Genomic DNA, 21,171 nt, shown 5'->3' with positions numbered 1-21,171 from the left:
GAGGAGAGGGGAGGGGAGCCTGCTCCTGGCCTGCGGCAGAACAGCACAGCAAAATGGGATAGCTCAGGGCCACGGGGCCTTCCTGGGAGCCTGCTGGGAGCTGTGCCGCACGGTGCCTGGCCGTGGGACGCACTTACAGAAGGTGACGCTGCCGGGGGACACGCCACCCCGCTGGTAAAAAGGGCACTGAGTAAAGCATGTGTACCGGTCTGTTCAGTCTGTGAGCCTCGTGCCGTGACAGCTGCTGCCCTGTGGCTGCACAGCCTGACTGCGCGCCTTGGTGCTTCGTGTGTTGGGCGTAAGGCTGACAGCCGAATCGCTGCTCCTGCAACCCCAGCTTTTTGTTTTCCTTTCTCTCCCAGAGCAAAACCCAAGTTCATCAACTGAAGCATAATTACCTGTGTTTCTGTTTCTCAGTCCTGGCAGCTGCACACATCTGTCACAGCTGTGGCCCAGACCGGGCTCTTCAACTCTACCTGCTCCTCAGCCCAGCTTTTGGGCGGCCCCTGAGCTCCTGGTGCTCACGTTGGGCAGAGCTCATTGCTGGCACCACGCAGCTCACGTCAGCAGGCTGAAGCCTCTCTGGTTCCAGCTAAATCAATAAAGCTCTATCTGGTTTGTTTTTGTTTTTAGCACCTCTGATTTTAGCTTCTGCAGCATACACCTACAGGAGCCCTGTGACAGCAGCAGTGGAGCACTTTTTGTTTGCCAGAGATGGAAAATGTTTGGCAAAACAGGGCAGTAATAAAGAGCTTAGCCCCATGGATTGTTTCCTTCGTACTTCAGAAGGGTCCTGTTCCTTTCGAATTGCGAACAGGCAGAGCCAGGCTCGGGAGGATGGATGTGATCTGTAAATCCCGTGGGTAACGGTCTCTGGGTCTGTCCAGGTGAACGTTCTCTCTCTGGAGGTGCCGGTGCGTTACGTCTGCTGCAATTCCGTGGTCTCCGGGAGCTGTAAACAATTCCAGGCTGCGGCAAGCCAGAGCCTACCCTGAGGGAAATGTTCAGGTTGTTTTCTGTGGGACTCAGCACGATCTGCTAACTGGGCTTCTGGGTGCTGGCTTTAAGAAATGGAAATTAACCCGCTGTAACAACACATGATACATTCACAAATCGTTTCCCAACTCCTCATGCCATTCCTGGGAGGTCACACACGTGAGGTCTGGGTGGCGTCGGCAGGCCCTCTATTCCCTTTTAAACTCGAATCTTTTATAATTCCAGTTTAAGCAAATTATCAGAACAGAAACACTCTTTAGGTTTAAGGTACAAAGTGCTATTTATAAACTAAAAGCGACAGCCCTGCTGACAGCAGGAATGAAACTTGCTGCCCCAAGGGAGCGAACGCTGCGCTGGGGGGTCCTCGGCAGTGTCTGGTCGCTGCCTGCTCCTGCCTGCCTTGCAGACCAAGTGTGCTGCGTGTAATGCGGAATTACCACAGGAGAAAAGCTCCCTTGCAGTTTTTCCCTGTAAAACCTACCTGCTATCTCAATAATATATCTAAATAATATCTAAGATTCCTAAAAAATATCTGCTGCGGGTCACCGTGCCCGCAGCTGACAGCAGTGCCCTCGGGTGGGGCACCAACAGCATCCGAACGCTTTGCTGAGGTTTTATGCCATGGTGTGAACCACCCCTGAGCTGTTCTCGTGTAGCTGCAGGTTTGGCTGTCCGCGGGGGGTTTTGCCGGAGGTGTCAGCCTCTGGGAGGTGAGCCGCGTTTTTTCTGGGGGCTGGGGGAGCATTTTGGAGAAGCACTGCTGTACACTCGTGCTCCTGTTAGTGCATCCTCTTGCTGTGATTGCCCTTGGTGTGCGTCCAGCCGTCAGGACTTGGTTCCTGTTTGCATTTCTGGCCGTGGTCTGACCGAGGCTCGTCCCTCCGGCTGGGACCCGGCTGCGCTCTCCCATTGCAAGCGGGGCCCAGGCCGACCCCTTCAGTGCCTCGGCTGCCGGAGCCTTCCCTCACTGCGAGCTTCCAGCTGAGCTTTTACTTCCCTCAGCATTCCACGTGCGAGTCCAACCTCAGAAACCCAACTGGAATGCTCAGGCCTGCGTCAGCACCGTGTGAGGGCGGACGGTGAGATCAAAAGTTTTCAGCTTCTGAGCGTTTCGGTGGGGCTGCCTGGCAAGGGACCAGAGACACCGAGTCGCTGTGCCGATGGCCCTGCAGTGCATTACAATAGGTCAGGGCATGCCGTTCTGTCACCAACACCGGATTTTTGCCTATTTTTTAACCACAAAGACCTCCCAGGATCAGTGCTGCTGCTGGAGCTGGGGAGCGGTGTCCCCGCGGCCGTGCGCCTTGGCAGCCAGCACGGAGACGAACAGCTGGGCTTTGTGAGCTGCTCAGGGATTTAAAGAGCAGGCTGGAAATACAGCCAAATTGCTGCTTTGCTTATTTATTCACTGCTAACAGGTACCGTGTGCGAGTTACTTTTTCTGGTTGTAAGGGAGGAGGCACTATGAGAGGGAGCAGAATTAGGAATAAGTAACCTAAAAGTTTGGGTTGTGGAGTCCTGCTTTCAAGAGGAATCTCATTGGTAGGGGGTGGAGAATTGATTTCTTTGGGCTTTTTTGTGATTTTGTTGAAATTCAGAGATTTTTGTCTATGTTCCATCACCATAAAAAATCTATTTTTAGGATATTGTGTGACACAGCAAATGCTGTCATTATGTACAGTTAGAGCACACTCACAGCCACTCTGCTCGTGTCATCACCCTGCCTCCTCAAGTGCTGTGCCTGGCCCTGTTTTACTTTGCCATGCTTTTGTGAAACCCCATGGCAATATTAAGCACATTATGAAATTAATTTTTAAGCTGAAATTGGAACAGCTGCTGCGGGGCTGACGGAGCCTTTTCACTCAGGATGCGGTGACCTGGGCAGCTCCTCGGGGTCCCCCAGCATGCCTGCAGCACTCACAGCTGCCTGCTGCTCCTGGCAGGGCTCTGTGGGGTGCTGGGGGCCCTGCGGGGTGTGGGTGGCCCCATAGGGTGCTGGTGGCCCTGCTGGCCCTGTCGGGAGCCCGGCTGAGCCCCTCAGGGATGGGTTCGTGGGACGCTGCAGTGCAGGCAGCTGGCGGGGCCAGGCTGCGAGCCGAGCGCTCAGGGGCTGGTCGGCAGTCACAGCTTCCTAGGGAGAGATCTTGTGCTGAGTCCCCGGTCTCAGAAACCGTCTTTAGGGTGAACTGAGACCTTCAGTAAAATCTAAAAAGAGCACTTTTTTTTATTTTTTTTTTAAGTGAATGCAGCACGTCTGTGCTAGACTGCAGCGTCCCCGTTCGCACAGAGGGAATATTGAGCGGGGCGTCAGGCTTTCCGTGACGCTGTGCTGGCTGATCCTGGATAAATATTTCCTTTTGGTTCAGATTTCTGGTCTGACCTCTGGAGCCTTGGCTGCGAAAGGGGAGAACGGAGTTAATATAGCCCGGAGATGATTTTAATTACCGATTTTAATAATTAAAGCAGAGAACAAGAAGCCTTCAAAGCTTGATCTTTTCTTTCCTAAGTACATTACTCAGTTTTCCTTTAACTATAACTGGTTCTGATTGCAGGGTGCTGATACCACTCAGTGCAGCCTTCAGACTGAACCTGAAGCGTGCTTCTTGCACAGCTCAGACAGCCCTTGCCTATTTAAAAAGTTACATAGCTTAATGGAAACCAAAAACTTTATATTTGTTAACTCTTTTTTTTCCGTTTTTTTCTTGAGTGTGAAGTGTCAGCCTGTATTGGAGTGAGAGCTGGAAGCTGACTGAAGGCTTTCAAACACTTCAAGTACGGGATGGCTGGGGAAAGAAAATGTTCATCCGAATGCTTTGCATTTAAAAATGAGCTGCCTTGTGTTAGCAGAGCAGCCCTGGTGGTTCGTATGGCTGGGCCCTGGGCTCAAGGCCAACTTCGGAGTTTTATAAACAATTCTGCCAGCCTTTCTGTGCGAGTGGCCTGGATTTTTGAGCTGTTGGCTTGGCCGTGCTGCTTCGTGTTTGGTTCCATGACAGGGAGAGGCTGCGCATCTTTTCTATCTTTATTAAAGGGCTAGGTGGGGCTGTTTAATGAGTGCAGACGGAATTGGACACTCTTTTTTTTAAACTTAGGTAACGTTTTGGGTTTAGGTGGTTATTTCTCACTCTTTTTTTTCTTCCCCATTTTATTTTGCTGTCATTGTTTCTGTGTGCTTAGTGTACATTTTTTGGTATAGACTTATGTTTGTAAATCCAGCAGGTCTGGGTGGATGTACACGGCTGTAGCTCAGACAGCCTTTGCCATCTGGGCTACGTCTGTCACTGACCTGCTTTGGCTCTGAAACGGGGCCTCAAGCCACATTTAGCCAGCAGCCGAGGCTCCGGAGCTGAGTGTTTGGCCTCGGGGTGCCCGGCCTGAGCACTGGGGCTGCACGAGGTGGGCACAGGGCATTGCGGTGACCTTCGGCACGTGTGTGCAGGGCAGTGGGGCTGGGCAGGCACCCGAGGCCCCTTCTGCCCGGGGGCTCTCAGCTCGGCCCCTGGTGGGGCCGCAGCCCCCAGCACAGGCAGAGCGAGTGGGGGGCTTGGCTGGGGGGCGGTGGGAGCAGTTCTGTCTGTGGAGGGCAGAGCCAGACGCCTGTTCACACAGCTTTGTTTCTTTATTTTCCTTTCTCCCGCAGTTCCCTCCATCCAGTGACTTCCTTCATTCTCCAAAGCTGAGGCCCTCTCAAGGAACGCCAGGCAGTGAGGAGTTATTTTTTAGTAGAAAAAGGCCGCCGAGGAATTTGTTTCAGAACAGCGTAGATTTTAACTCTGAGCATTCTGCTGTTTGTGCCGGTAAGTACTGACAGAGATGCATGCTTGGTCTGCCACTTACAAAACGGATCTGGAAGAACCTGAGCACAAATTTATAGCTTCATGATATGGTTAACCATCTGCTGATCAGTGGGTTCGTTATTTATTTTCATTTACTCTGAAGAATGGAGTAGCAGGCACAGGGCTCTGCCTCCAGCTGCAGCAAGCTGCAGAAGCCCCTCTCGTGCTGATGAAGAAGCGCGCTGCCCCTGACAGCAGGCCTGCTGTGCACAGAGCTGTGCTAGGTTACGTGCCTCTGGCAGAGTTCATGGGCCAGCCTCTTCCGCAGGTGGCACTGCGTTATTGCACAGTGAGACCAGACAGCAGTGGTGTGGTTTTGTGACCAGACGTGCTGAACAAGAGGGCTTGGGAGATCCCTGGAACAGAGAGCTTCCCACTGCTCTTGCAAAATGAGGAAAAAGTGTCATTTACATCAGCAACACAGTAATTCAGTCTGTTTTTTTTCACACTGTAAAATACAATTTGAATCACAGATAAAGAAGAAATCACAAAGAGACAGAATTTTACCAACTTTTCATCAAGAATGCACTGTTGGCTAGAGTAGCACTGATCAAGAATCAGTTGACAGTGAGTGTAGGATATTAAACACCAAACCACAAACCAGACAACATGTTCAGAAGGTCATACTTATGTGTGTGGTAGGCTCTTCAGAAGACCTGAGCAGTTCATATCTAACATAGATTTACTTTTCTGTTGTTTTTGTTTTGTTTTGTTTTTGATTGTGTAAACAGCTAAGGTAGAGAGCTGTCTGAGGAGTGAGCTTTGAAGGTGGTTTTAAAGGATATAAAGTGTCATGGTATTGAAACACAGCTCTGTAGAAGACTGTAGGTGTAGTGCTACACTTAATTCATGCTTAGCAGTGATTTGTATTTTGATAGCCGAAGGCATATGAAGAGGCTGGGCAAGACCAGACCTGATTTATTCCCTTCCCTTGGCACTAGGTTATATGCCCAGCGTTGTTTGAGGAGCGCTGACGTGTGTGGAATGCAAAGTTCACTCACGTGTTCTGCAAGGGGTGGTATCACACTAAAGAAATTCTCTGTATTTTGGGGGGTTAAGGTATTGTCCTCCCTCTGTTGTCACATATTTAAAGAGGTGATTGTTCTGTGTTTGTTTGTCTGTTTGTTTGTTTGTTTGTTTGTGAGCCCCTCCAGCTCTCCGAGTTGGAGGAGTGCCCTGAAGGACAGCCAGCCATTCTTCTTGTTTGTGCCTCTGAGCAGCATTATGGGGTTGCTTAGGAACTTCTCAGTTCAGAACTCAGTGACTAGTTAGGTTTTACACTGCAAGTTAGACAGTGTCTTCCTTCCCCGTTACATATTGCTGTACATGTTTTGTTAAACACTGCATGTAAAGTATTTATCTAGTTTTTTGTGTCTTTCTTTTGAAAGGTGCTATGGGCTCTCACCAGCCGCATATTTCAGGGAAATGTGGAACACTTGGATGCACACAGACACGTGGGAAGAGTGGTAGTGTGGACTCTGATTTACAGTTTTTAGGATTAAATAACGGTCAGCAGGACAAAGGTATATGGATTTTAACTGTCATAAGTCAGTGCATGTCACTTGGGAAATGTCTCTTCTGTGCTGCCTTAAGAAATAAAAACAATTATCAAAATGTTGTTCTGTCCCTACGCAAACACATTTGTGCCTTGCTCCTGTGAGGTGGTTTTCATTTGTGGTCATTTGCAACCCTTTGATACCTGGACGGTGTCACTGTGCTAGATAAAATGTGGTACTGTAACAGAAACCGAACTTTTTGGGAAAATTTATATATATATAAATTCTCACTGTCATTGCTCTGATTGCCCCCGAAGCCCTCAGTTAGCTGGCACCTGCCTGGTGGGCTCTGGGCAGTTTTACTGGGCAGGTTTGCAGGGCAGTGCCACGTCAGGCCATTCTTGCTGCTAGTTTCAGGAGTGTGCCGCAACCCTGCAGGTGTAGGCTGGGGTGAGTCAGGACCTGCAACATGCAGAAAAACGGCTGTTCATAAGTAGTAATAACAGTAAAAAGACCAGGTGAGTGCTTCGTGAAGGAATAGCCTCACTGTCCGGAGGAATGGGTGGCAGAGGTACCAAACTGTGGGCAAAGCTGCTCGGAGGGGTCGGGCTGTCTGGCTCCGGCTGCTGGATGAGCGACAGGCTGGCAGCCTTCCTGCAGGACGTGCAGGAGCTTCATTCATTGAGGTTACTGCTCACCGCTTACGGGCTCTGCATGCTGTGTTCTTACAATGCCTATGGAAAGACAGGAGAAAATTTCTGTGTGCTGCTTGCCTCTAACTACAGGGCCGATCTTCTGTTCTCTTCCCCTCAGTCCTCACAAGGCTGTCAAGTACTTCGACGTACTTGCTGATTTATTCTCTGCAAGCAGATCCTGTGCCAGCAGTTATTGTCACCTGAGCCTTTCTCCACCCACACCGGGCTTGGTTTTCGCAGTGTCACTGCCCTGGGATAGCCAGGGAGTGCCGGGATGCCCCAGCCTGGGGAAGCAGCAGGCGCAGAAGACAGAGACCTTGGAGCTGTCTGATTTGTAAATGAGATCTTTGTGCTGTAACAATAACTAAAGGCATAATTGAATGGTCTGCGGAGTGGCGCAGATCATTAACAGGTTCCCCAAACCAAACTCACCATCACTTGCTCTCTCTCTTGGGCTGTGCTTTCCCATTCTTGTTTGTGGGGCCGTGCTCTTGGTAAGGTTGCTGGAATTGTCCAGCTTAAAATGAGCCTTTCAGAAGCTGTCAGGAGCATTGTTAAAACTTGTTCTCTTACTCATTTGCCATGGGTAAAAGCATGAGTGTATGTGGGAACAGTTCTGTTCCTGGTATTTTTGAGGTATTTGCATTTCATGGAAAAGAATTAAAACAGCCTAGTTCTAAATCTACCTTCATTTTTCCATTTTGATCTACTGATTTCCAGGAAATGTAATTTTGGGGTTTTATTTTAAAAGAAGTAACATTTATAACATCTGTGTTTATTTGTGCTCCTGTATCACTGGATTTTGAAAGCTGTGTTTGTAAATTTTATGCAATGCAGACTTGCGATACAGAGCAGCAAGCAGCAGGGCTGCGTTCTGTCATCTTGAATGATTCTTTTTTAAAAATATAATTAGTAAAACATGCCTGCAAAGCAGCTTAGGCTCAAACTTGGTTGATCAAATGCAGAAAGAAGGAAATTGATATTTTGAGGGAGGATGCAAATTGCAGCATTAAGTTAGCTGATTTGTGCATGACTGCTTGGGTAAAATGCTGACGTTCAATTCTGATTGTGCAGAGTGTATTATTGCATTATAAATTACTATTGTAACATCTGTCAAAGAGGGCAATTACCTCAAATACCACTCTCTTTTTCTTTGCTCAGTCTGTGCCAGCCTAAATTTTTCCAGCAAGACCCAGAGAAGTTTTTGCAATCAAGCAGAACACACGTTGTCCTTCCAAGGTCCTAATGCGAGCCAGGGGGCCTTCCTTCTGCCGTCCTACCCTCTGTCATCTCCCAGGACCAGCCCCAAGCACGTCTCCTCGCCAGCTGACTCTCCAAAGAAGTCAGAAGATAATACCATGAACTTCTCAAACTCCTGGCCTCTCAAAAGCTTTGAAGGACTGCCGAAGCCTAGTTCTCAGAAGCACCTTCGTAGTCAAAAGTCCGGAGACAATACAGGTAGGAATGCTGCCAATATGTTGAGAATGGATTGCAGGTTTGCATGTTGAGTGACTTCCAGCAGTAGTCAGAAAGCCTACAGGTAAATTGGGACTCATGCAACACCCCGAATGTAATTAGAAACGTTTTCTACCTGCTCTAGTCTAGTCATATCACTGGAGGCTTCTTTTTAAAAGCAGCATCTTTGCATATTGGTAGTTTGAAGTACTGAAATGTTTCATTCCTTTTGTCTTTTAAGTCTGTGGGATAAAAAATATGCAACAGCTCTGCTTTTCCTATTAGGAAAACAGGAATATTCCTGTTCACTGACATCATCAGTGAAAAACTTACCATCAAACTAAAAGAAAAACGGATCCCAAAATCTAGCACTTTTAAGGAAAACCCATGCAGGAAGGCCTGCTACTTTTAATGCTCAGAATAATACGTGTACAAGAAAATACTGCTCATTGCATTTTGCCGATTTACCTTTTCTTATGCATTTGGGAACTGATGTCTCAAATTTCTAGTACTTGGAATAGCTCTTTAAATTCTGGCTACAAGCAGCTACATCTCCAGCTAGTGGAGTCTGTGCTGATTTCATCCCAATTTACACTGACAGCTAATGGCAGAGGCTGCTGTTTGTGGTCTGATTTCTTCCGTCTTTGAAGACCTCACGTACACATCAGTTACTGAAATAGTTTTAAGCTCATTTAGTTACAAGTACTTAAATAATTTAGCTGATTAGAGCAATGTTGACAGTTTTTCAAATTATGGATGTTATAAAAATAAAGTTGGGCAGGGAATCAATATTTAGTTTGTGTGAGAAATATATTTTCGTGTGTGTATGTGTGTATTTATGCATACACGTGAATACAGGTATAGATGCATACGTAAAGGGGGTTCAGTGACATCAAGTTTTAAATACAAGAAAGTACTTTTTTAATGCTCATTGTGGAACTGATGACTGCAGGCTGCAGTAGAAGCCAAAACTAAGAATTTATTGGTAAAGGAAGTGGATGTATGAACCAGGACAGCATGTCAGCTCGTGTCCAGCCTCTGCATGTCCCCAGATTCTGTCCAAATGCTCCTGGGTGTCCGTTTCTCACCTCGTTAGGGGACAAGTTTGTTGTCTGACTCACATGGCTGGTTTTGTGTTCTTGTTGTTGTAAAAATTCACACACGCTCAGCCAAACTGAATATTCTTGAAATGTATTTATAGTAGTAAATTCAATTAAGTGCATTAGTATGTTTTTTAACATAGCTCACCTCGTTTTCAAAGGTGTTTCCCTGTCCCACAAAGAAATGAGGCACGAAGTGTATTGTGGTCAGTGCTGTGCTCCTGCCGTCTCTCCAGAGGACTGACGCCTGCTTCTGTCTTATTCAGGGGACGATTCGCAGGAGAAACACTCCCCTCTGCAGCTGAAGCCCGCCTTGGTGAGACACCCAGCTTCCCGCAGAGGCCTGAATGGGACCAGACCCGTGCCCCCCATACCGCGGCTCGCCAGCCCGCTGCCCGATAAGATCGAGTTAAGTGTGACAAAGTGGAAAAACGAGGAGTGTGAGGACACGTGGGTGAACGGAGTGGGCAGGAAGCTTGCAGCTGATCTTTCAGAGCTAACTCTTGATGGCGAGGAAGTGGACCAAGAAGAGGTTTGTTTAAATGTGTTTTGACACACTTTTCCAACTGATAGATTATAAACTCTTTTTTTTTTTTTTTTTTTTTTTTTTAAACAAGTGCCAGAAAATACTAAACATTTCCGAATTAAATTTTTGACACTGTGATCAGTGCAGCAGGTCTTTAGAGAGATACTGTTGAGTTCTCAACAGACACTAACTAAAGCCCAACACCTACAGCCCACTAACTAAAGCCCACGGTACTTTAAAGTACCAGCTGAAGCCCAAGTCCTGTCTTTGTTCCAGGCATCTTAATTTCACTTGTTTTCCTCTGAGCCAGATCATAACGCTTTCAGTTATTGCAGTACTGAGACAGAACTGCAGGCCTTTGCACGGCTTTTATTCTCATTACCTTGAGTTAATTTTAAATTTCACCTCAGCTTTAAATAATAATCCTTTCACCTGTTAGAACTAATAACTTCATTGCTGAAGGGTTCTTTGGACTCGGAGTTTCGTCAGCCTCCCGAGTTGATTAAGGGGGCTGTCTTTGATACGCAGCATGTCTCAGCTCTCTTAGAATTCAGTTAATTTTTCCTGGTGTAAAATGAGAAAAACTGATGTGAAGCTGGATGAACGTGATGCCACCTGCCTCTGTGTTGCACAGCACAGACACATCTGGCATTAGGCTCAAAAGGTCCTCCTGTCAGAGGAAACCTGCTGGTAATAATTTGTGCCCGACGCGTATTCAGTGGCAGTGTTCCGAGTGTGCCAGTCAAGTGGTGACTTAGTAAATACCTGAGATATTTAATACCTTCAAAACCCTTTTCCTTACATGACCCATGAGGCTTGTTAAAGAGGCTCACCCCCGCATTTCCCTGTACTGGTCTGTTAAATAGTCTGCAGTGAGCAGAGCTGCGTGTCCCACACCGCCGTTCCCAGCCCCGTGGGCTGTTCAGTGATCCCAGTGACCCCCTCGTGTATGCAGGGAGCTGGTGCTGATCCCTGCCGCTGTGCCCAGTACTGCTAAGGCATCCTGTAGCTCCCTCTGCTGCTCGGGTGTCTGATGGTTGAAAAATACCAAATCTTGGGAAGTAAAACAATGAAAGGGATCTTTACAACACCGCATAACATATCTGAATCTTCAGTCACATTGCCCACTAGGGCTCATGTGCAATGAACTACTGTAGACGTGAATTGACATTCAGAACCATGCTTCTTTTTTGCTTAAAAAAGCTCTTTCCCTATGCAGTGATTAAAAACTCTTTTTTTAATCCCATTTAGATGCAAAGTTCACTTAGATCTCTACGAAATAGTGCAGCTAAGAAGAGGGCAAAGCTAACCAGCGGCATTTCAGATCTTGAAAGTCCCGATTCTGCTCTTAAACTCGACCTGTCTGGGGATTCCCCTTCCCATGCTTCCTCGCCAAGTGTGGGCTCCTGTAGCGAAAGCGGAGTCTACAGCCAGGAGTCTCTGACGTCTCCTATATCCACGGTTCCTCAGAGAAAGAGAATAATGTGAGTGGAACTTGTATGTTAGCTCTGCTTTGAAATTCTCACACAGTCTCTGCTGGTGTTAGTTAAATATTAACAGGGGTGAAATCTGTAATTCATTTTTTATATGAGACTGCTTTGCTTAATAGCTTGATTTTTATCTGCGAATTACTTTTCTACCTAAAAATACGTTGTCCTATCCAATAACTGGTTAATTATACTATTCTGGTTCGTACTGGGTTTAATTTTAAAGAGTTCCATGGTGCAGTCACAGTAATACAGTGCAGTTGGTGAAGTCCTGGCAGCGGTAGTAAATATTTTATTAAGACTTCAGCCTGTCATAGAAGTTATGTGAACCGTAGCCTAAACAAATGAGTAAGAAGGAGAATGAGTTAAGAGGACGGATAAAGTTTGCTTGTTGCAGCCTGAACATTGAAGCAGGAACATTTTTGTTGTTTTTTTGGTTTTGTTTTTCAGTAAAAGGAAAACAGTATAGGTTTTTGTTGCTATTTCAAATCACGAACTGTTTCCATTTTATAAACTATTTTACAATGAAATGGGAAGTTTCTCAGACTTTTTTAAAGTCTGCAGTACAGATCCCCCTTTTCTGCTCTAGGATCCCATGATAAAGCTACTTGTAGCTCTGATCTTAAGATACATTTTATTTTTGTGAATAGGATAGGAAAAGTAGGATATATAAAACAGAATTAAAAATAAATAAATAAATATATAAACCAGAAAGATTATTGAGATGGAGGCAGACTGGAATGATTCAGAATCAGAGGGTTTTTACAGCTGTGCAGTCTCAGAACTAAACTATATATACTTAACTTCCCTATACGCATTACTGCCAAAACACAGTTTTAATTTAAAATAGCACATGATAATGCTAGAATATATAAAAAGTCAAGACTATAAAATGCTGTATGTGATGTTCTTCCAGGCGGAGTTTTAGCTAGAACACCTCTAAGTACCCGTTCTGTACAACATCCCATTCTCATTTTTCAGTCATAAGCTTAATGTTTTACAGGATTCACAGAAATGGGAGTTCTGAAGTAGTAACAAAGGTGATGTCTGGCAGGAAGAATGATTTTGTAGATGTGACAAAATATATCCCAGAAGACTTGAAAAGCCTTGGAATGTTCAGAAAATGTTCAGACAGTTTGTTTCAGCTGCTAGTTTTCCAGTGTTGGAAATTGTCATTGTCTGTCCACAAAGTCGGGGTAGCTGGGCAACACAAATATAAGCTGCTTCTATGTATTTGCTTTTAGAAGTATCAGTTTAGCCACTGGTAAACTACTGTGAGCAGTGGGAGCATGATACTTGTATTAGTGGTATTTCAGAAGTATGCCAGGCTTCTGGTTGTGTGCGTTTCGGTACGGTACTAGCAGGAAGTGGAGGAGCTGCTGTTTGCCTGTGACTATTGTGTAGGTAAGCACAGTACTTAGCAGTTCAGAGTACTCGGATGAATCACTTTTAATATTCAAATGCATCATTTGAAGAAAAATGTGTGAAGATAATGCTGTAGGTAACAGCATTTTCCTGGTGAATATCTGTCTGCTGGAAACTGAGCTGAAAACTGCTCCTTTCTGATAGCCAAAGGCCAGTGGCTTTGGTCACTGTTTGCCGTTCTTTGCCAGATTGGATCCAGCAGTATCAGTCCCCTAGGCCAAATGATTCCTTAGCTTTTTGAATTTATGCTCACTGTAGTCCTAGTGTAAAGTTTACTTTTAAGGGTTGTCTTTAGGCTGTTCTTCATAACGGACCTGCTCATCAAATTATTTCTACTGATTTCATTTTCTTTTTCTACTCAGTGTGAGCACTTGTAGAGGTATTCTGGAAATATTTTGTCTTCCAGGTACACTGGGGAGGAAAAACTGAAATCTATTGATGTTTTTGCTACAAAGTATTGCTTAGTTGGGCTCTGACTAGTGTGTAGAATTGTATTTACAAAATGTGTTTTTTATTGTAACAGGTCAGACACCTTTCCACTGCTTGGCAGTAAATCACAGCCTGCAAGAGTATCTTCAGCAAGAAATAGAGATGCAAATGTGGCAGAACATAACTCAAGCACAGGTATTTCACCGTGCTTATGAATGTGTATATCCTGCTTCAGTGATGTGACTGAATAGTCAGTTGATTTGATTTTGAGTGTTCTTATTTGTTCAATGAGCTCGCGTCCCTTAAGCACTTAAGAAAAGGTAATTACTAGACACTGTCTGGTCAAAATGAGATTATATTGGGGTATAGAAGGAAAGGAGGAGCTCAAGGTTTATTCTTTACTACGTCAAGATAAAATGTGTTAATGCAAACGCTGCCTGTGAGTACATGCACTTCAAAATTCAAAATTGTATTGCCTGAAAATTCCTTGGACACCAACAGATAAGAGTGGGGAGGGTCAAAAGGTAAAAGGCAAGCAGTTAATTTGCTGGTAGGAAATTGAAGTTAAGTGATGCTGTTCCATTGCATGCTTATAGTGAACAACAGGTGACTGCAGATTCCTGTCATGGGCAGAAATCAATTGTTTATGATTATGTATGTTTAATCAATTTGGGTTCAACTAGAAGGAGATATTTCCTTAGAGAAAAGGAATGGTGGGAGCCAGCTCCACAAAGTTCTTTTCTGACGTTTCTTCCCAGTGACTACCTGGGCAACCTGCTCTAGGGAACCTGCTTTGGCAGGAGGGTTGGACCTGATGATCTCTTGAGGTTCCTTCCAACCCCTACGATTCTGTGACTACTCTGATGCACCCTCCTTCAGCCTCAGCAGCCGTGATTTTTTCCAGGAAGCTTACAAAGCTTTGTGTGATTGAGACAGGAGGGCATCTGAATTCACAAAACATCATAATCAATGAATAATAGTCATGACTGATATTGATGATCCTTTTTCATTAATTTAAGTAATTGCTCCTCATTTTAAATAAAGTCACTCCTTTTTCTCGGGATAAATTAGAAAATAGGTTTGTCAGGTAACAGCTTACACCAGAAAGCAAACACTGCACGTACACAGTAATACATATTGTGGTTAATGATATTCATCATACAAAAGGGCTTCTGTGAGAAATTGCCATTTGGTGTAAAATAATGAGCAACACAGTTATTTTGCGTACTGAACCAGTTAATCAGCTGGAATAGACAGCACTGGACCACTTGTGAAGAGCTGACAGCATGCTTTACTGATAAGGTCAACATCATAACGCATGTACAGCTAACTAGTGAAGAAGAGTCCTCTGCTTCCACTACTGGAAGATAGATGGGCTTGGTCCATCTCACAGGACAAATCTCAAAAAGCTCAATTTTTTACACTGGAACTTGGAAAATTTCTAAAAATCAGGTTGGCATTTAACTGTTCTCATCAGATGAAAGATTTTTTTTTTCCTAATACTGAACCTAAACCTACCTTGCTGTAATTTAATCTCTTAACTTCTTGATTTTATTTCAAGAATTGGATTATTTTCTTAATTCAAGCAACTACCTTTTATGTATCAGAAGATTATTCCTTTTTTATTCCTCCCTTTTGTTTTCTGTCCTCTAGACTAACTCTTTTTTTTTTTTCTAGCTTTCCTTCTTAGTTCAAACTTAGGTCTTAGGGCACAGTCCATAGTTCTCCTTGCTGGAAGAGCCGTACTGCCAAGGATCCCACAACATAACATTCCCTTTGGTTTCCATCCCCTAGCAGAACACAGCACTCTGTTCCAATCCAAGTTCTTAGCTGAAGAAGGGAACAGAGGAAAGCTTTCTAAGGATTTCAGTAGGGCTCTTGGTCTCACGTGGGCACAGTCAGGTTGACACTGACAGCCACCAGGGTAAGACTTCAGGACAGATGGGCATAAGCAGGAAAATGCATCAGTGCCTCCATGCCAGCCACAGCAACTCTGGCCATAGAGAGCTGGCCATTCCTTGTGAAGGAAGGGGCCTGGAGCACTCCTGATGCTGGGATTACCGAGCTGCATCAGCCATGCACTGAATGCTCAGTTTCAACTGATAATGATTGCAACATTAAAATGTGTTTCATGACTTCTAGCATATGTAAATGGAAGGATTTCTTGTGGTTTTAGTTAGTATTTTAGTATTTTCACTTAGTTCACTTATGACTTAGTTTTGCTTTCAGTAATGAATTAACTAATATTCATTGTTCAGATTTAAAGACTTAAAAACAATTTTTCAGTCTTTGAGTTCGGTTTGGAACTTGGGTTTAGCTGCAATTGAAAAACTTTGCATGTAAAAGATGAACAGAGCCTGAGCATCTTTGTCAAAATGTTCATTCTGTATGCATGAAGTCTGAGAGTTTCTGAAAATGTAACTTTTTGAGAATCCTGTAATATACCAGAAGTATACTTCAAGGTTTTTTTTTTTAATACTTCAAGTATTAGATTTTTAATACTTCAAGTTTGCTTTTTTTTTAATACTTGATTTTTTTCTTTTTGCATGGCTAGTATTTGATGATAAAGGGACTTCTAATGTTAGCATAGTTGGCCAACGCCTGAACTGTGGCAATGGATGTGGAGATTATGAGGACAAGAAGCAAAAAGAAGGGTCACGAAGTATTTTTAAAAGTCAAAATATGGAACAACAAAGAAGTTTTAAGCATTCAAAAGGTTTGTGAGTTTGCTGTATTACTGTTCATCAGAGCTCTTGTTTATGGCAAAAAACTGAGGTCGTGTGTAGCTTTTTTACAAAACAGCTGTATAGAAAATGTATTTCAAGGTGTTTAATGTGTTTTTCTGTATTCTAGCTTTTATACTTACTCTAATGATTTTGGTGGGTATTTTTGGTCATTAATTAAAATCAGAGTGCAAGTTAAATTAAAACTGAAAATTGAGAGAGAGTACAAACCATGAAAAAAGGGCCAAGATATTATTTCAATATTAATATATGAAGAGCTCTAAAAGTTTGTGTTTTTAAGTTGCTCTGTTGTTCATTGGTAAAATTAAGGAACTTAAGTCAATATATTTCACATTTAACTGTGTCATTTCAATAGGCAGAACATACTAGAGCTACTAGATGTATTTTGCAAATATGAGCTTGTTAGAATAGAGCAACAGTGGTTTTGTGTGTTTTTTTTTTTTTTTTTTGACCATCAAAACTAAAATTTGGAAGCTTAGGAGCACATTGTTTTGCTCCCTTTTGTTCAGATCTCGCAGTGGCTAAAATAGACATCAGGTAACTATGTTTCTGTGGCAAATAAAAAATTAACTGCCAATTTTCTACGTATCAATAGACACTGAATAATGAAGTATTTGTCACTATAAGATCTTTTGTTTTCTCCATCACTTTTCAATATTAAATGTAGATAGATTTGTCTGTTCTCAAGGTTTTATAGAAAGGGCAGAGTGCTACTTTATGTGAAACATTTAAAGCTGAGCAGTCCAAGTAAAGTATATAATCAGATTTGTTAAACCACCCCCCTTCATTTTCTCTTGTCATTACCTGCTTAACCAGTGACAATTGTGAAAAGAAAATTCATACATTTTTTAAGCTGGAATCCGAATTTAGGACAGAAGGTCCTGATATGTGGTTAGGTTCCAAAGAGGATCCAGCGTTTGATGCACTTTTAGTTATGGTCTAAGAGAAAATAGCTTATGAAGTCTCAAGATTGTATTCAAGAAAACACCCAAAAGACCAATTCTGACAGTTTTCAAAACTTGGAACATTCAGATGCCAATGACAGTCTTTGTGTGAGGACAAAATAGCACATTCGAGAGAAACCTTTTCACTTGATGTTATTTCTCATAAAGCATAAAGAGGAGAGCTCCAAAACCACTGAATCAGATCATTTGTAAGGTAAAGAGGCACCTGTCACAATCTTGCCTGAAATTACTTCTGGCAAATTAAAGATTGAGATGAGGGCAGAAAGTGGGACTCTTGAAAGGTCTGTTATAAATGCCTGAGCTGCACACCTGCCTGGCAGAGGGCTGTCCCAGCTTCTGTGTGCCCGGTGCTTCCATGGGCTAGAGATGTAACAGCAGCTGTGGCTGTAACGTAGGGCTGTCACTAACAGAACGTTCCTCAACTGAGGTTTTTCAGTGGCCCAGTCATTTTATTTGTGCACTTTCTAGAATGCAGTCAAGCTTTCCTAAACCATCTTTTCTGTTTAGAAATTTCAGATTATTCAGGTTAAATAGCAAAAGCAAATGGAGATCTTTGTTTGTCACAAATGATCACGTTTTATTTGCAATTAGTGTAACCAATAAATATGTATATATAATATCCCATCCACTTCAGTGAAGAATCTGAGGAACTGATAGTTATATGGGAAACAACACTAAGTGCTGCTTGGAAAGAAATATTTTAGCAAATTCTGTTTTGATTAAGTTGTGCTGAATTAATTAAGAAACAGTTCTATACTTCCAATAAGCAATAAGTGAGTTCAAACTTTTTGTTTGTTTGTTTTCCCCAGTGGAACCAGTTGATTTAAAGGATTTAACCTCCTTTTAGAAACTTTGGTTTTCTTTTTGTCATTGCAGAAATCTTTTTTACTGTATGCTTTTCAAGATTTTGTGGTTACTGATGTTTAGTGAATCCTGTTAACTTCAGTAACTTGAGAACAACCTGATTCTTAAAAATGATAAATTCAGGTATCAGTGAATGATGACATTTTAGAAGAATGAAACATGTACCAAAGGGTGAACTGCTGGATGTACAGTGGGTGATTTTTTTTCCTTTTTTTTTTAGTTTTTGCAGGGTCAACATCTGGTTTTCAACAGATGAATAACCTAGATTTCATTTCGCCAAGTGTCTTGTCTGAAGATGCGGTTGTAGTCGTTGGTAAAGGTTGGTAAAATCCTTGGTAAAAAAAAATAAAAATAAAAAAAATCTCCCATATCTCATATTATTAAAATGAGGGAAAATATACTTTCTGAAGAGGAAAAAAGAGAAATAGGTTCCCTAAAACATTTGAGATTGTGAACTGTCTTCAGTTTAAATGGAAGTAAAAGGGTAATGCTTGAAAAGTTTGCCTTTTCTGGGTTCTGCAATTCCATTCCAACAAGAGAGAATGGAAGCAGATTATGAGGGTTAATTTTCGCTTCTAGCCTAGTGTGCACTCATGTACGTGCATCCATCCTACATGGCAGAATAAGGTAAGATTACCTTTGGGGGGAAATTGGCACTAATAGGACAACAGCAATGTTTTTATTTAATGGAATTAATTTTGTTTTGCTTTAGTTTTTGCTCAGTTTGGATGAAAAAATAACTACTTTGGTAAGGGCACAACACAGTATGCTTTTCAGGTGTTTTTGGAAGTCCTTCTTCTGCTCAAACACATAACCAGTCCATAGCATGTGCAGAGAACGGAGACGACCAGTCTGTCAAACAGGAGACCGAGCCACCCTCAGGGATCTTTAGGAGAAGCATCCAGCAGAGCAGTGCTTCTCATTTCCACGCTGAAAATGAAAAAGAGGTAAGACTTCAGGACTATTTACTGTCTCACTTCCTCTTTTAATATGTATGAATCCAGGTGAATATAATTTTGCAGTCTCTATGGTATGGTAAATGAGTTCAGTTAAAATGCATTAATTCATAGCTAGGGTGACGTGCAGCAGAATACAAATCATAGAATCTGTCGGGTTGGAAAAGACATCTAAGATCGTCTAGTCCAGCCTAAATCCTTTTATCCTGTTACTGATTGAGTTCCGTTATGTGGTGAAGACTAAATCTGGATTACAGTGAGAACACATTCGTGAACATCTGGTTGACTGTGTGCAAATTTTTGCTCTGACTGCCTATTTAACCATTTTGCAAACAGCAATGAAAGCACGTTTGCTTTTTCTGACATTTGCAGAACTTTATATTAAACCTAAAACGTTTCTTGTCATTCAGGGTTATTTTTCTATTGAATTTTAAATAAAAACTGTAACGTGACTTCTTGCAGCATGTCCGTGCAGTGTGATGCCATCTGTTGATTGGTAACGCCATCAGAAATAAATCTGAGCTTCTTGGCTGGCACAGTCACTAGGGAACTTGTGTTCACATCTCAAACGGGCTATTACAAATGACACCAACTACCAATACTGTTGATACCAAGTCAAGTGAACTGCATAAAGCGTTTCTGTAATTCAGTGATATTTTAGACTATTTTTTTTTAAAGAGGATCTCTTTAAACACTGTACAGATCCACTAATATTTTGTAGCAGCTCAGTAACTGCTTAAGGCCCATTTTCAAGGGATTGGAGGAGGGCACTTAACTGTGTTTTGGTATTCTGGATGAATGATTAACAATTAGACTTTAAAATGTTTTGTCTTGCTTATGGAAGCTGTTCTTCTTTGTGTAGGTACCTCTGTATCCACTGGGGATGCAATGACTGAAAAAAAATCACTTCCTGCCTAATTCTGTAGGCTAACGGTCTGAGCTGAATCTATTTTAGTGCACAGTGGTAGGCAGTAAGGCTCCCCACGTGTATGAAATGAGGCTGTAGCCACCAATGTGCTTCTCCCTGCTTTTTCTTTTGGTTCAACCTGGAAATTCTCTAGTGGCAAATTGCTGTGCCAGAAGCTTCCCAACTAACTTGAAGTCTCTGGGAGAAGGGCTGCAGGATGGAGTGGAGATGGAAAATGTCCTGTGCTCTTACTCCCAAAGCTCACAGAAATGTAGGAGGAGGACCTGGCTGAGTTTTATCGTGTCTTGTTTTCTGGATGAACATTTGTAGTGTTAATCTAGCTCCATTAATAGGACTTGTAAAACACAGTGTCTGGGATATCTGTCCCATAGAACGGTTTCATTTGTTATAACATGGAACAAGATTTGTCTAATGAAGTAGTGACATAAATTTAAAAAATGAAATGACAATCACAAGTCTGTCTGAAAGCATTTAAAATAACATTTTAACATGACTAAAGCTTTAAGTCAATGAGAAAATATTTACATTTTCTATTAGCCACTTAATATAGGAATACTTGGAGAGATCGAATTCAAAAGTATTAAATGTTGTAAAGATTTAATGGGAAACTATGGGCATCTTAAACATACAAGAGAAAAGGATCAGGTAGCACTGCTAAAGACCGTTGCTTTAAAAAGTCTGTATGCTTAAATGTGAGCTAGCCCAGACTGTATATTTGTTACTTAATTTTTTATAAAACTACACCAGGCTGCCAGAGAAATGGAAGACCTGTTCTTGTAGACCTTAATTCTCCAATTATTCAGATATTTTAGAGAAAAAAAGATGATTTCCCTTAAATCTTTAAACATGGAATGTTGCTTGTCTTTGCCAATAGGGCTACTTATCATGCAGAAAGCACATTCAGCTCTTCTCAGGATTGCTTTTAGTATTCATGTGAACAATTTTCTTTGACTCTGTAAAATGATGGCAAAAATAGAAGTTGTCCATGCCTACCTTAGAGAATACCAAGAACTGGGTAATAAGCTATTGGGTAGTTTATGCATTACATTGTATTGCATGTCATAATGGGTGCATTATTTTCTGCAGATAAAAGTGGCCTTGTCAAAATCTGTCCAGGATAAGATGCGGCAGAAGAAAAAAGAAGGAAAAGAACAAAATCACAAAGAACATCAGGAAGTCAAAGACCTTGAAGAAAAGGAAGAAAATTGTTGGGAAAGACTTAAACTAAATGAACCAGAGAAAACAACAACAGAAAGTGAGCATTAGTTT

General features: G+C 42.7%; 1 protein-coding gene across 3 annotated transcripts in view; it reads left to right on the top strand.

Moving 5' to 3' along the window:
• The window catches only part of TOGARAM1 (TOG array regulator of axonemal microtubules 1), a 39,185-nt gene that overhangs the window by 4,769 nt on the left and 13,245 nt on the right, over nucleotides 1-21,171 (top strand). For 2 of the 3 annotated variants that reach the window (XM_084520973.1, XM_084520975.1), the window contains exons 2-11: nucleotides 4,637-4,793; nucleotides 6,221-6,355; nucleotides 8,185-8,481; nucleotides 9,845-10,110; nucleotides 11,356-11,588; nucleotides 13,540-13,640; nucleotides 16,000-16,161; nucleotides 18,239-18,337; nucleotides 18,796-18,965; nucleotides 20,989-21,157. In XM_084520973.1, the coding sequence (XP_084377099.1) occupies nucleotides 4,637-4,793; nucleotides 6,221-6,355; nucleotides 8,185-8,481; nucleotides 9,845-10,110; nucleotides 11,356-11,588; nucleotides 13,540-13,640; nucleotides 16,000-16,161; nucleotides 18,239-18,337; nucleotides 18,796-18,965; nucleotides 20,989-21,157 (1,789 nt within the window). The remainder of the gene's footprint in view (nucleotides 1-4,636; nucleotides 4,794-6,220; nucleotides 6,356-8,184; nucleotides 8,482-9,844; nucleotides 10,111-11,355; nucleotides 11,589-13,539; nucleotides 13,641-15,999; nucleotides 16,162-18,238; nucleotides 18,338-18,795; nucleotides 18,966-20,988; nucleotides 21,158-21,171) is intronic. The other variant, XM_084520974.1, reaches the window with a different exon arrangement.

The sequence above is a fragment of the Aythya ferina genome, assembly GCF_964211825.1.
Source record: "Aythya ferina genome assembly, chromosome: 5".
In the NCBI taxonomy this organism is placed as follows: Eukaryota; Metazoa; Chordata; class Aves; order Anseriformes; family Anatidae; genus Aythya; species Aythya ferina.
The sequence above is the reverse complement of the archived record's forward strand: the minus strand, read 5'-3'. Positions and strand labels throughout refer to the sequence as shown.